The sequence below is a fragment of the Prionailurus viverrinus genome, chromosome B4 (genome assembly GCF_022837055.1).
Source record: "Prionailurus viverrinus isolate Anna chromosome B4, UM_Priviv_1.0, whole genome shotgun sequence".
Classification (NCBI taxonomy): Eukaryota; Metazoa; Chordata; class Mammalia; order Carnivora; family Felidae; genus Prionailurus; species Prionailurus viverrinus.
This window is the reverse complement of record NC_062567.1, coordinates 35,263,704-35,277,216: the sequence shown is the minus strand read 5'-3', so window position 1 is coordinate 35,277,216 and position 13,513 is coordinate 35,263,704. Positions and strand designations below refer to the sequence as shown.

At 57.1% G+C, this 13,513-nt stretch overlaps 1 protein-coding gene across 4 annotated transcripts in view; it reads right to left on the bottom strand.

Annotated features, from left to right (window-relative positions):
- Window positions 1-6,391: 6,391 nt before the first annotated feature.
- The window catches only part of TSPAN9 (tetraspanin 9), a 201,524-nt gene continuing 194,402 nt past the window's right edge, over window positions 6,392-13,513 (bottom strand). For all 4 annotated transcript variants that reach the window (XM_047867764.1, XM_047867766.1, XM_047867765.1 and 1 more), the window contains 6 exons: window positions 10,430-10,621; window positions 9,981-10,055; window positions 9,554-9,655; window positions 8,786-8,917; window positions 8,276-8,359; window positions 6,392-6,616 (listed from right to left, as the gene is read on the bottom strand). In XM_047867764.1, the coding sequence (XP_047723720.1) occupies window positions 6,545-6,616; window positions 8,276-8,359; window positions 8,786-8,917; window positions 9,554-9,655; window positions 9,981-10,055; window positions 10,430-10,621 (657 nt within the window). In that variant the 3' untranslated portion in view covers window positions 6,392-6,544. The remainder of the gene's footprint in view (window positions 6,617-8,275; window positions 8,360-8,785; window positions 8,918-9,553; window positions 9,656-9,980; window positions 10,056-10,429; window positions 10,622-13,513) is intronic.

The following is a 13,513-nucleotide window of genomic DNA, read 5'->3' as shown; positions in this document are numbered from 1 at the left end:
AATGCTTTAGAAGGGACCATTGCAATGCCAATATTTTCATGTCCAAAACGACATTCATTTAATCTGACTTCCCTCTTGTTTCTGTGGAGCAGTGAATGCGGCAACCGGGCCATCCCAGAGCAAAATGGAGGCATGAGGGAAGCTCACCCACTGAGCCCACACGTCTCCGCCCCCCGCCATGGCTCACTACCTGCCCCCATATACCGACTCCCCTGTCCAGATGACTCTCCTGTGTCCCCAGCTTTCAAGCAGGGGGATGCTCTTCCTTGGGGTTATACCTCTAGTCTGGGGACTCCTGAGGACCCAGACTTGACCCATTTCTTGCTAAGCACTTAGCCTGGTCTAGGAATAAGCTGGAGGTCTTTACATGCATGGTTTTATTTAATCGTTGCAGCAAATCTGTAAAATCGGTATTGTCCTCATCTTGCAGATGAGGAAAGCAAGACACGTTCAGTGACTACCCAGGGCTCACAGCGGTATCATATGCAGAATGAGTAATTCAGACCCTCCAGCTCCCAAACAAGTGGCACCCAGATGTGGCACATCCCTAACGTTGAAAGTTCAGGCATGATGACAGCCGATAAAATGGTGGAGGTCAGGAAGAAGCCAGATCATGGATATGAGAGCATTTTGCAAGCTGCAAAGCTCAATGCAAACCAAAGGAGAGATTTAATTATATCACACTGGTCTCCACTTGCACACGAGCACGGAACCTGGAAAACACACTCGCCCTCCATTTGGTGCAGTCATCTACCTGTCCAGGGCGAGGGACGTCATGTTGGATGAGTGGCCCGAATGCTCCTCTCCCCCCAGCATCCCCCCCAAGTAAATGTAGTAAATCTAGTTAATCACTAAGTCTCTCAATTTTCTCTCAGACCTGATGTTTTTCTCCCTCCCACTGACGCTTCCCTGAGGGCTCAGTCACCTCTCACTTAAGTCACTGACACAGCCCCTCCTTGAAGTCCCGGCATCCACCCTGTCCCACCTTACCACTCTCCAAGCGATCCTTCCCAAAGGCAGATCTGAGCTGGCCGCACATGGCTTCAAGCCTGTCAGCGGGCTCCCACCACTCTTGGTTTCAAGTTCAAGCTCTAACCTGGCTTAGGGTCTTGTGATCTGGTGGCTGCTGCTCTCTCCAGACACCCCCTTCACGCTTGCTCTGTGCGCCGGCCCCAATGACATCACCAGGGCTCACCTTCCAATCCCCTCCAAGTTAACTCCTGTCTTTAACTCTCAGCAGTGACATCGGCTCCCCAAGTTGGGGTCAGCATGTCTCCCACCCGTGAATATCACGATCACAGCACCGAGTTGCAATCCTGTTTGCTCTTCTGCGGTTCCTGTCAGATTGCTGGCTCTGTAAACACAGGGGTTGGTCTGGGTCCTTCACCATATACTCTAGGTGCTTGTACAAGTTAGCATCCAATAAGTCTTTGGGTGGATAAACATCTTGTCTCAGGAAGCCCTGGTCGTGGCCATTTTGAAGGAGCTCTCGTATGGGTACCAAGCCCACTGTGCTGCTGCTGGCAAGCCATCTTTCTCGTGTGCCCTTTGCTGAGTGCAGATGGAGAGGCAGCTCTCCCACCACAGCACACGGCCAGGGTGGTGGGGAGCGCCCCCAGGGTCATCTCATTCACCCCCTCTCAGGGGCTAAGGAGCCCACCACCCATGGCTCTAACCTAGTCATTAGACATCCCCGGGGAGAAGCAATGCCCAGCCCTGTCCTGATAAGAACGTCTCCTCTCCTGCCCAGCCAGGCAGCCTGCCTTCCATGGCTTTAGCTCATTTCACTGGAGCCCAGTGCTGAGCGGTCAGTGCATCCCATTGTCCTGTGATCCAGAGGACTTCACTCTGCCCCCCAAAAGCAGACAGCACAGGGACGTGGCCAGCATCCTCGTGGGTGGGCGGGAGCTGGAACCACAGTAGGCATAGACGAAATGGCTTACACCCACACACCTCTGACTTGGTTGGTGCTCAGAGGATGTTGGAGGGTCACCGCCCCTAGTTCATGACTAGCCCCTGGCTCCACGGCCACAGGGTTCCTTCTGGTAAATCTCCTTAGGGGGGATTTTTAGGGACTACATTCTAGCTGGACCTTCGATAGAGGGTCAATTCTCAGCAAACCTCTGGGGGCTTTGGGACACAGCAGCTGCAGGATGGGGTCCTAAAGTTTGGTGTTCTGGGGCAACCCTGCCGACCTGGCCACTGCCCTGAAGAGCAAGGAGAAGCCCCCTCCTGCTCCTGGGCCCACATGGCACATTCACTCTTTGTTCCCACCCCAGCCCGGAACACTGGCAGCGATTTCCACGTACATGTGGTCCTGGACGAGGATGACCTCTGAGCTCCTCACCTGCAACTTGTCACCATGACTGTGGCAGCCAAGGACACTGGGAGCCCAACTCCACAAACCAGAACCCCAGCCAAGGACACCGGGAGACTTCCATGACCAGGGGGCACAGTGTCCGTGGGCTCACATGGTGTTGAATGCCCCCTGCCTCCCTGCTGACCTCTCATCCTGACTTGGTGTTCCTGTGCCCTGTTTGAGGCTGTCTCAGAGCCACCCTGAGAGCACAGCCTGGGCCAAGTCATGGTGTGAGGTCCCCTCATCCTGGAAGAGCTGTCAGGCCCACTAAGAACGTCGGAGGGATCAGGGAGAGACTGTACCTACAGGAAGCCATGAAAGACTTACTCCCTCCCCCTCCCCCAACACACTTCTGGGCCTTTCCACAAGACTGGCCATGTGTGAGAAGCGACAGGTACTGAGGTGGGAGTTGACCCCTCACACAGAGAGCTCGGGCCTCTCGGACTAGCTCCCGACCAAGCCTGCATCCAGTCACTGGGCAAAGGGCACCCCTAGAGGGGACCGAGCCCCGCCTCCCCCAGCAGACCTGTGACCTGGGCTCGAGGAGGGGAGATGAAGTCCTTGCCGTGGGGGTGTCCTAGACAAATGGTAGAGCCAGTGCCTGATCCGTCCTGTGTCCCTCACACCAACCACTACAAGAAGTCATGGCAGATTGAACACAAACCACGAAGAGACCACCTGTTTGTGCTTTTGACACATTATCAGTTTTTATTTAAAAACATGCTAAAAACATGGTGTTCGATAAAGCCAGGACCAGGATGAAGGAAACGCACAGATACGGCATTGCAAGCAGAAAAGTGCATTTAAAACCAACAAGCGCGCTGTCCCTGCTCTCCCACGCTCCCCGGGGGTGGGCAGGGTGTGCACATGAGCCCCTGGCTCTGGCCCTCAGGTGCCCGTTCAGGGCAGGGAGGTCAGGACCCGCCGGGACCACTGCCTCGCTGAGGTGCAGAGGAGTGAGGGGGAGACCAGGACCGGGAGAGGCCGGTCGCAGAAGGGCGGAGGGACAAAGGGTGGACTCAGGCACCTGGCACCCATCCTACACCAGGTCCCTGCTAGTTAGCACCTCCACCAGTGTGGGTGGGCAGGGGGCTGCAGAGGAGGGCACAGCCATTTCCATCTACCTGGACTGCTTTGGGGCCACCAAAGCAAGGAGCGACGGCCACCCGGGTCCAAGTAAACCAGAACATCTGTGCGAGGGTCTGGGGTGGGGCAGCAACCTTTCTGGAGTGAGAGCCCAAGGTGCTGGCCCATGCTGGTGCGGGGGAGGGGGTGACAGTGCTCCAGCAGGGGTCTGAGGGTGGAGACTGTCCCCCAACACCTGCCGCAGCCCACCAAGGGTGGTTCTCAGTCCCTGCTCGCCCACCACCTCTGCAAGATGGCTACAGGGAAAGGCCAAGTCTCAGCCGGCACCCCCTTGAAGCTGTCTCCAGAACCTGACCTTCTAAGTCGAATCTGGAAACTGCATCAGACCTGACCAAACTGACGCTGATTTTGGCAAGGGAAGTCACACGTGAGGGAGCTCATCGAGTTGGTGCTGCCCCAGTGGGAGCACAGTCAGGAGAAACAGAGAAGACACTGGGCTGCCACAGACACCGTGTGGCGTGACCTTCTATGTGTGGGATCCACCCTGCAGGAAGGGCGAGGGGTCTGGAAGAGCACCCCCACCCCTTGTGCCTTCCCCCAGAGGAGACTCGAGCAAATGCCTAAGCGGCCAAGCACAGGGTGAGGCAGGAAGGCAGTCTGAGGGACTGTGGACAAGCCTCCATGAACGGACAGGTGAGGGGGCGCTGGTGGGGAGAGGGGGACCGCGGGGGAGGCTCCAGGGCCAGAGGACATCCCTGAAGCTCTAGAAACTAAGACTGCCAGGGAGGCTACACACACCCACCCCCCAAGGTGTTGGGCTTTTGCTGCTGATTTGAACAAAAACTGAAATTGCATTGATAGGCATGAACAAGCCCGCCCCATCCTCCCCAAGGTCATTACACACCCAGTCCCTTCTGTGTGACTCCAGCCGGCGTTGGCTGAGTGCGTCTCCGCAGTGACGCAGTAGCATGTCTGTTCTGTGCTCTGCAGCTGGGAGTCCCCAGGGAGGCAGCTGAAGTCCCACACCAGGAAGATGGCACCAGAGGACCCAGGAAGGCAGTTTGGCTCCAGCATGTGCTGGCCCCTTTGTCCCCCCAAGGACCCACCTTCCCAGTTTGCCATGGGCACCTTCACTTCTGTCGTGGGGTGGGCTGTGGGGGGTCCTTGCCTGACTCATTGAGCCCACCTTACTCTCCACTTCTCATCCCCCAAAATCGTGACTCCTGAACACCAAAAGTTCCATACTTCTGGTCCCCCCTGTATTTTACTTCGGCGGGTGCAGGAGTTGCCGGCTGGGTGGCCAGGTCTCAGCTTTTGGAGCAGACAAGTGCAGAGAGAGGAGACGTGGGCCTGGTGAGAAATCAAGGTATTGAGCCAAACGGTGCAGGGAACAGGCAGCTGCCCCACGTGAGGCCGGGTCGGGGAAGCGCACTGGATCCTAGCCGGCCAGTGGACAGCCTCTGCAAGCTCAGTCCCATGAATTCTTGACTTTAGTTTTTAACTGCAAACACACTCAGACCAGCTTAAAGCCTGAGGGCCCCCCCGCTGCAGTCAGATACCCCACCTGGCCTGTTCAGCTTCTACACCGTGACTTGGCTGTTTCTCCCTGGGGCTGCTGTAGCAAGATCCAGTCTGACCTCCCTGTGCTTCTCCTCGGGGCCACGGAGGACAGACCTGCCACCACCCCACCATCAATGAACCCTGAGGAAGGGGATGAGGGTCCCGGGACCCCTGGTCATCTTCCCCTCCCTCTCGGCAGGGAATGTGCAGCCCAGTGAGTACAGCTGGAATGATCACGGGCACTTCCACCTTCCCCTCCTGATGGTCACGGGACCTCTGCCACCGTCTGAGCAGCAAAACGTAAGGAATGCTTCCCCTTCCAGAAGCAATGTGAGAAAGTGAGCAGCATCTGAACTAGAGAGGTATTTGTCCGAGAGTTTCTAGCAGGAATGTCTGTGAAAGTAACTGGGGTTTGCAGAACCTGTCGCGGGAATATGCCCGCATGGGGCGGAAGGGGGAGCCTCCGGTGCCAGCAGAGGGCAGGAGGAAGGAAGGACGGGAAAAAGAAAAGACTGCTCATCGGTGAAGCAGAAGGACCCACAACGGCCCTGGCCACGTTCCTGGCAAAGCACTTCGCCGGCTCCCCACAGACCCCCAACCGTTCAGGCCGCTGGAGCCAGCATCAGCAAACCTATGGCCCCCGGGCAGGGTGCCCCTCCACGCTGCTCTGTGCCTTTCTGTTGTACACGCCTCATCCAGGCTCCTGTGCCACCGACGCGGGCCCCGCACACCCTGGCCCACTCTCCCTCCCACTTGGTGCGTCCTGAGCACAGGCCTGGTGCATCTCCCCGGGGACTCCTGAGAGCTGCACAGTGGTTTGTCCTGATTGAAACCTGATGGGACATCCTCTCTCCCCGCACCTGTCCCCCACCCTCAGGAAAAAAAAAAAAAAAATCAAACCATTACAGAAATCAACGCAGTAAAAAGTTATAAATCAGAAAGCTAACCCTAAACTTATCTGGAAGATAATATTCCTGAATAATCAGAATCAGAGTAAAATAAAATAAAAAAGTTACACTGTAAGGTATAAAAAGCCTGGGCAAGATGCTCCCGGGGGCCTTGCCCAGAGGCAGTCAGACCCCCGCCCCCCCCCCCCCCCCCGCCAGCTTTCCCATGGATGGCAGTGGGCACCCGTGGCTCCGTGGGCAGTCTCTGGACCAGGAGGGAGCACTCTGCGCCCCACCCACATGGGGACCAAGTGTCAGCGTGAGGAAGGGCAGAGGCAGAAACGCATCAGTGCTGGAGGGCTCCTGGAGCATGAACCCGGCCCACCCTGTCTTCTTTGGCAAATACACAGATGCAGGAATCCAGGCGCCCCCAGCACCCAAGGTCTCTGTGTGCCTCCTCCACACCTCCTCCTCCCTGGCCCTCCACCCACCAAGAAGGCTGAGGCGGGGTGGGCTGGGGGAGGGTGGGCTGCGGGGGGAGTCGGGTGCAGGGGTCAGCAGTCTGGAGAGCACGGGCAGGCAACACAAAGCTCAAATCTTCTTCCCTGGCACAGTGTCTGCGTGGGGGCTGGGGTGCTCCCCGCCAGCCCGCTCAGGCATCGTACTTTTTACCAGTCCGGTGGATGTGCTGGAAGAGGGTCATGGAGAAGGCCATGCCCAGAATCTGAAAGACATGGGGGAGAGGGTTTTGGACAGAAGCCCCAGGGCAAGCGGGGGTACCCACCTGTGTGCCTGAAAATCACTGGTGGATGGGAGCCAGTGGTGGACAGAATAGGTCACACACAGCTGAGCTCAGCCCCTCAGAGCTGTTTGTACAGAAGATCATAAACCTCTCTGAGCCTCAGGAATCTGCCCATTTCAGGGTTCTGTTGTGAGGACCCAAAGCACAAAGGACCCGGCCCTAACTGGTAGCTACCACGGGACTGAGGTGGGGGCAGGAAGGGGACAGGAATGTTAAAAACCCAAGCCGAGTCCCTCCGTTTGGTTCTGGAATACACAACGTGATGTTTTGGGTGCAGCCAGTGTGTCTTCACCACCGATGTGCTTATGACAACATTAACACTCCTCTGTGTTCCCTCAACTCCTGAATCCTGAAGGGGGTGGTGGCCCAGAGCAGTGCAGGAGGAAGCCAGCCTGGGGCCTCACTGTCATCATGGGCAGCATGCCATGGGCACACACCACAAAGCTAGGGACCGGGAGACGCTGCGTGCCTCTCGTGGTTTGGGTGTAACTGGAGGAGACCCTGGCTGGTGATGCTCTGGCGTTCTGGTCCATGCCTGAGCACTGTCAGCTGAGAGGTGCCCTCTTCTCAATACTGAACAGCATCTTGCCCCCGTGTGCTCATCTCACATCAGAGCTCTGCAAAAGTGACAGCGGGCTTGTCTGCTGAGCTGGAAAGCTCTTGGATGAATCAGACACGTTCAGACCCCCAGACCCAAGAGTTTAGGGCAAGAAAGATACAAGATGTCAGCCATCTTCCCGTGGACCAGCCAGTCAAGTTCAAGCGCTCCAGGGAGAATCAGGCACTGAAGACTCTTGCTCGCCTCAGGTTGGAGCCATATATAAATGGACCAAGGAGGGAGCCCGGAAATGTGCATCCCCAGAAAGGTCAGGGGACTCTTGCTCCCCACCAGCCATGCCACTTTCATCTTTAGGAAGGGAGGCAGGATTCCCTCCTGGTCCCCCTCCACCATCTCGCAAAGCGCAGCTGGGCACCGAATGTGGGGCTTGCAAAGGACAACCAGGCACCGAATGCTTGCTAGGAACAGCTCACACCTACTGAGCACGTCCTAGCTGCCTGGTACTGCTCTACGCCCTGTTCCACACATGGGGCTCACTTCATGCTAAGAAGTGGCGTGATGATCATGCCCATTATGCTGATGTGGAAATTAAGGCACAGACGCTCAGCAACCTGCCTGGCTCATGTACATTTAATGGGTGCCGAGGCCAGAACAGACACCCAGGGAGTGTGAACACCTCAAGTGTTACCTGAGGACTTGGGTTCCATTCAGTCCTAGGGTAAGTGTCCCCGTGAAGTAGGGCAGGCATGTTGTCAAGCAGACCCACACAGCAGATCTGCACGGTGCTGGCCCCAGGCCCCAGGCTCAGAACGGATGCCCAGGAAACAGAGCCCTACTGCGCCTGTGGGGTTGGGACAGGTGTTGGGATGGAGGCCTCAGGACAGCGCAGGGGCTCCAGGCTGCTGGGATCAGCTATTTAGTGCACGTGCGTGTGCGTGTGCGTGTGTGTGCGCTTCGTCTTCCGCCTCTGGCTTAGGTCCAGCTGGGAGCTCCAGTTGCGAGGCTCCTAACAGCCCTCTTACCTGCATGATAAGGATGCACATCCCCACCGTGCCAAGCACATGCTTATTGTCATCAAACCACGTCTTCACCTTTTCATAGCAGCCCTAGGGACCAGGACCAAAGGTTAAGGCACCACAGGACTGTGAGTGCCCCTTCCTGCCCAGCCCCCACCTCACGTCCCCTTCTGTCCCTGTCCTTGCTCTTGTCTCCTGCCCCTCTCTGACCCTCAGCCCCAGTCCTCTAGCTTTTGAGCAGGCCCCGCCCCTCCCCACCCAGGGGTCCACCTACAGGCTCCCACTGCACAGCCTCCGACCCCCACTCAACCTCCACCCTCAGACACTCCCCACTGCAGGCCCAGCCCACTGGCCACCGGCCTTTTGGCTTCGGTCCTGCGCGTCCCCCACCCCACCTTCCGTTAAGCCAGTTCCTTCCTGTCCCAGGCGACCCTCCCCTGCAGGTGTCCTCTTGCCAGACTGTCCTCCACACCAGCTTCTGGGAGGGGGACCTGGGGAAGCAGCTTCCAGACTCACCGTTCTCCACAGAGGGGTGGTGGTGTTGCGCCCACAGCCCTGGGAGTTCTCCATGCAGCAGCGGTCGGGCACTGTGTTCTCCCCCAGCACTGGGTACCAGTCTGTGTAGTCGGTGACGCCACAGCAGCGCATCTGCAGGTGGGAAGGCACCGGGTCAGACACATCACTGCCCGCGGGCCTCCTCTGTGCCTCCCCCTGCCTAGACCATCCTGGCCCCACGAAAGCTGCCTCCCTGCAGTTCAGCAGAGGAGAGACAAAGGCCTCCTTCTTGGGGCCTCAGCTGGGCCCTAAAGGGAAGTGACAGCCCCTTCCTGGAGGCCAGAGTGCAGACAAGGTAACACCCACCTGCCACCCTGAGCTGGGCACTGGACACCAGGCAGGAGTGCTCTCTGCTTGCCCACCACCCCTCTGCTTTGTGGATCGTCCCAAGCTGGCTGCTGGCCCCTCCCCAGGGCTTAACGAGGGACCTCTGACTTGTTCCCCTCTTAGAATCAAGGCCTTCCTGCCTGACCCATAATCAGGGCAACAAACTCTGTCATCCATGCCAAAGCTTCAGAAAAGAAGGGACTGGATGATCTGCTCTTCTAGATTATCTGTCCTCCCTGGTCCCCTGTACCCACTTAGGCACTCGCCACCACTCCCGCTCCCGTGCCCTGCTCCCCCTCCTTCCCTCAGCTGCCTGTCCCTCTCCAGATGCATCCTCGGTCACCCAGGGTGAGTCTGAGCCGCACCCCCCCACCCCCCGCCCTGCCAGGCCCAGCCCCTCACCTCAGCCTGGATGATGTTCCAGGCGTTCTTAAGCCCCACGTTGTTTTCTGTGTTGTACAGCAATAGTCCTTCTTTCAGGTCCTTCTTGGCATTCTCATTTACCTGTTGGGTAGAGGGCAGGCCCCTGAGTCCCTTCTCCGAGTGCTCCACACAACTATGCTTGAATGCTCCTGGTGATGGGGAGCTCACTAATGCCAGAGGACTCCTAAGACTACACAGGTAATAAACCCCCCACACTCCCCTCAAAGTCACCTTCCCCATGCTCCCCCCTACCAAAAGCCTTTCATCTGGACCTCTCCCAGCTCTCCTGCTGCCATTCTCCTTCCTCCCTTCCTCATAGGTACTCTCTGCCCATGCTTCTCCTCTGGCTTGTCCTGACCCCAGCCCACTGCCACCCCACATACCCCTCCCTTCCTGTAAGGCCTACCTTGTCCATGTAGACAAAGAAGAGGATGAGCAAGATCAACTCTGCCAGGAGGATGATCAACAGGACGATGAAAAACTGCAGAGAGAGTGTCGGTGTAGGCACACGGTGGTGGTCACGGCCAGGGATGGGGTGCACACAAGGGCTAGGGGACCTGGGGACAGGAAGCACCTAGACAGGGCTTCCCAGGTATGGGAGAGGCCAGCTACGGCTCCTGAGGAGTCCCTGATAGCTAAGGGAGGCAGATGAAGGAGATAGCCAATCGAGGAGTGGAAGGGACAACTAGGGCCGAGAAACGCGATTGTGAGGAAGAGGGGTGTGGTCGGGGAGAGAACATCCTAGAAGCAGTTTCTGTCGGGCATCTAATAGGCTGGCGGTCGTCTCAGGCCTTGCCTGTCTCCGTGACCCGGATGCAGGGAGTTCAGAGGGCTGCGGGTATGGAGTTCACTTACACTGAGTAGGAGGCACTTGTTTTCCTTGATGGCCCCCAGGCAGCCGAGGAAGCCTGTCACCATGACAATGGTGCCTATGGCGATGACCAGGTTGGCTGCAGACAGCGAGGGGAAGCTGGGGGAGAAGGTGGCAAAGTTGCCTTGGGACACGGATAGCCAAATGCCCACTCCGAGCAGCCCACAGCCACAGAGCTGGAGAGAAAAGAAAGCCATTAGATCAGCACCGCTTTGTGTTCATCTCCATGGAACCCAAAAGGCTGCATGTCCCCACCCCCAACTCTGAGACTGGGAAAGGGGGAGAACGGGGCTATAGGTCAGATAGGGCCACGGGCCCTAATCATGTCGGCTCTGAGGCCCAGACAAACCCTCAGCCTCTCCACGTCTGTCTCCGCATCTGGCAAATGGCACCCTGCCAGCTTCACAAACCTCCTAGGGTCACTCTGAGGATCAAATTTTAAATGACACAGGCAAAATCCTGTACCAAACACTGACGGTCCCAGACACACATGAGTGGCTGTGGTTACCCCACTTGTCAGTGGAGAGGCCCTGGCATTCAGGAAGAAGTCTGGGAGGAGGAGCGTGGTGCCCAGGGAAGGTGAGTAAAGACTCGTCTCTGGGGCCAGGAAGACTCTGAGTCCGGTTTCTCAGGGCCAGGCCTTCCGGCGACCACGTCCTCCTGCCCTGTCCAGCAGGGCCATTTGCCCACTATTCTCAGGAGCCTGAAGAACAAATTTCCCACAGATGGAAGGTGAAAGGAACTCAACGGGCTGGCCAACATGCAGGCCATGAGAATCCATCACTGCCTTCGCCTTCCATCCATGTGAGCCAGCAGCCCGCGCTCTGGCCCCGAAAACCGACTCTCCTCCACGGCCCCCCTGGGCCCGCGACGCCACCGCTTCACCTGGGGACGCTTGGGTTTCACTGGCTGCGGGTCTCCACAGCTGCCTTATTTTATGCTCCGTATAGCTGACACTCACCCCGCTCCCTCCGGCAGCTCTGAGGAAGTATGCGGAGTCTGAGGAGCCAATCAATCTGTCAACCGATATTTATTGAGTACCGAAGGCTGCGGCATCCTGTGCCAGAAGAGCCACAGCCACTTTCAAGACCTGCCTTCATGGGACCTCTGTGCTGCATAGACAGGAACAGTAAAAAAGCAGCATCGACCCCACGCAGTATACACTGGTGCCAAATAAATAGTTCAGGAGTTCTCAGAGGAGGCAACCACTGTCCTGGCCCAAGATGTCAGTTGGAGGAGGCAGTCTCTAGAGGACGGCTGGACCTGGGGCAGGTGGGGGACCACAACATTCCACGCAGGGCAAAAGCATACACGTAAGGGCTCAGGAGGTACAGATGTGGATCTGACACCTGGCTCCGGCTTTTCCTGGTAGTGCGACCTTACAAACTCCTTTTATGCCCAATGAGAATGACACCGCCTGCCTTCACTTTCTGGACTGTTGGGAGAATCTAAATGGAAGAAAGCATGTGAAGTGCATGGCCATGACCAGGTGCTGGTCTCCGAAAGGCATTTGCTGAGCAGCTCCCATGTGCCCGGGGCTGTGCCATGACCCCAGGAACCAAGCACATCCCTGCTCTCGAGCTGCTCTGGCTTCCGAGGGGAGACACAGATGGCCCAGTGAAGACAAGGCAGCTCACGAGTAGGGGGAGAGCAGTTCTCACATGCATGCCTGGAGGTTGAGGGGGAGAGGCACAGGCTGCCCCTCAGGGGTGGCATTTTCTTCCCTCATGCAGTCCACAAACCCAAACAGAGCACCCATGTAGTAAGTGCCAGGGGCTGTTCTGAGTGCTGGGGTGGAGGTGGTAGCAGCACAAGCAACTCCCCCCCACCCCGCCCGCCTCACTCACGAACAGGCTATTCTTACAGTGCACACGGATGCTACATAAGCGAACAAGTGATAGAATCTCAGGTGATGGTACGTGCCGTGAAGGAAAATGAGGATAGCCACGAGTTAGAAAGTTTCAGGGGACAGAGTGGTCAGGGATGGTGGCATCTGAGTAGGGACCCAAATAAAGAGGGGAAGTGGTGGAAGGATGTTCTGGATAGGGGGAACAGCAGGTGCAGAAGCCCTGAGGTAGGACTGAGCCTGGCCAGCCCAGGGAGAAGCAAGCTGCCCAGGTGGCTGCAACAGAGTGGAGGAGGTGACAGTGGTGGGGGACCAGTAGGTGGGGTGGCAGGGGTCAGATGAGACAGGACCTTGCAGGCATCACTTAAGAAAACCAGGGTGGGATGCCCCTAGGCCTGGAGAGTGACATGGTTTATATTTCCAATAGATCTCTGAGACTGCTGCTCAGAGAAGACCACCAGAGAGCAAAGGGGGAAGCCCAGGGCGCAATCAGGAGGCCACGGCAGGGATCAGGCAAGAGCTGGGGGTGACCTATACCAGGTGGCTCTGGAAGAGTGGTGAACAGCAGTACAAGGAGGTTTATCTGTAAGGTAGGATTGACAGGACTTGCTGGGATTTAAAAGATGAGTAGGATTTTCATAAATGAGGAACCAGAAAGGTGACCCAGATAGGGCATGATGGAAGACGTGCAGGCATTCCCATGTATTATTAAGCCAGAGATGGTTCAAGGAGCCGGGGAGGAACAGGAGGAAGTGGAGCAGGTTCCCGGGTCCCCTACACCATGGAGTGGTCCTGCACTTCCTGCACCTGGGAGCAGTCCCAGTGGAACTACATCAAGGCTCCCCAGGTATGGGCACACTCAGGCCTAGAACACCCAGCCAATGGGGTACCCGCCAAGCTTTGCAGGGGGCGGGGGGGATGGTTGCCACCACCCCTGTAACCACTAGGTGGCGCTCCAGGCTGGGTCAGAAGCTCTGAAACTTCCATCCAACTTCTCATACTGACTTTTTTTCAATCTGGTCAGTTCCTATACTGCCATCTCAATTTTTCTTTCATTAATCATACCATGGAAATTCATGATATTCATGCTGAAGATTTATGGCTCTAAAAGCCAGAGCCTGGAATGATTGAGAGGAAACCCCATGGCTGCCAGGTCACTCACTGCAGGTAGAGGAGCCTGTTGTTAAAGAGACCTGGCTGTGGGACCCCCGGAGCGGCAAGA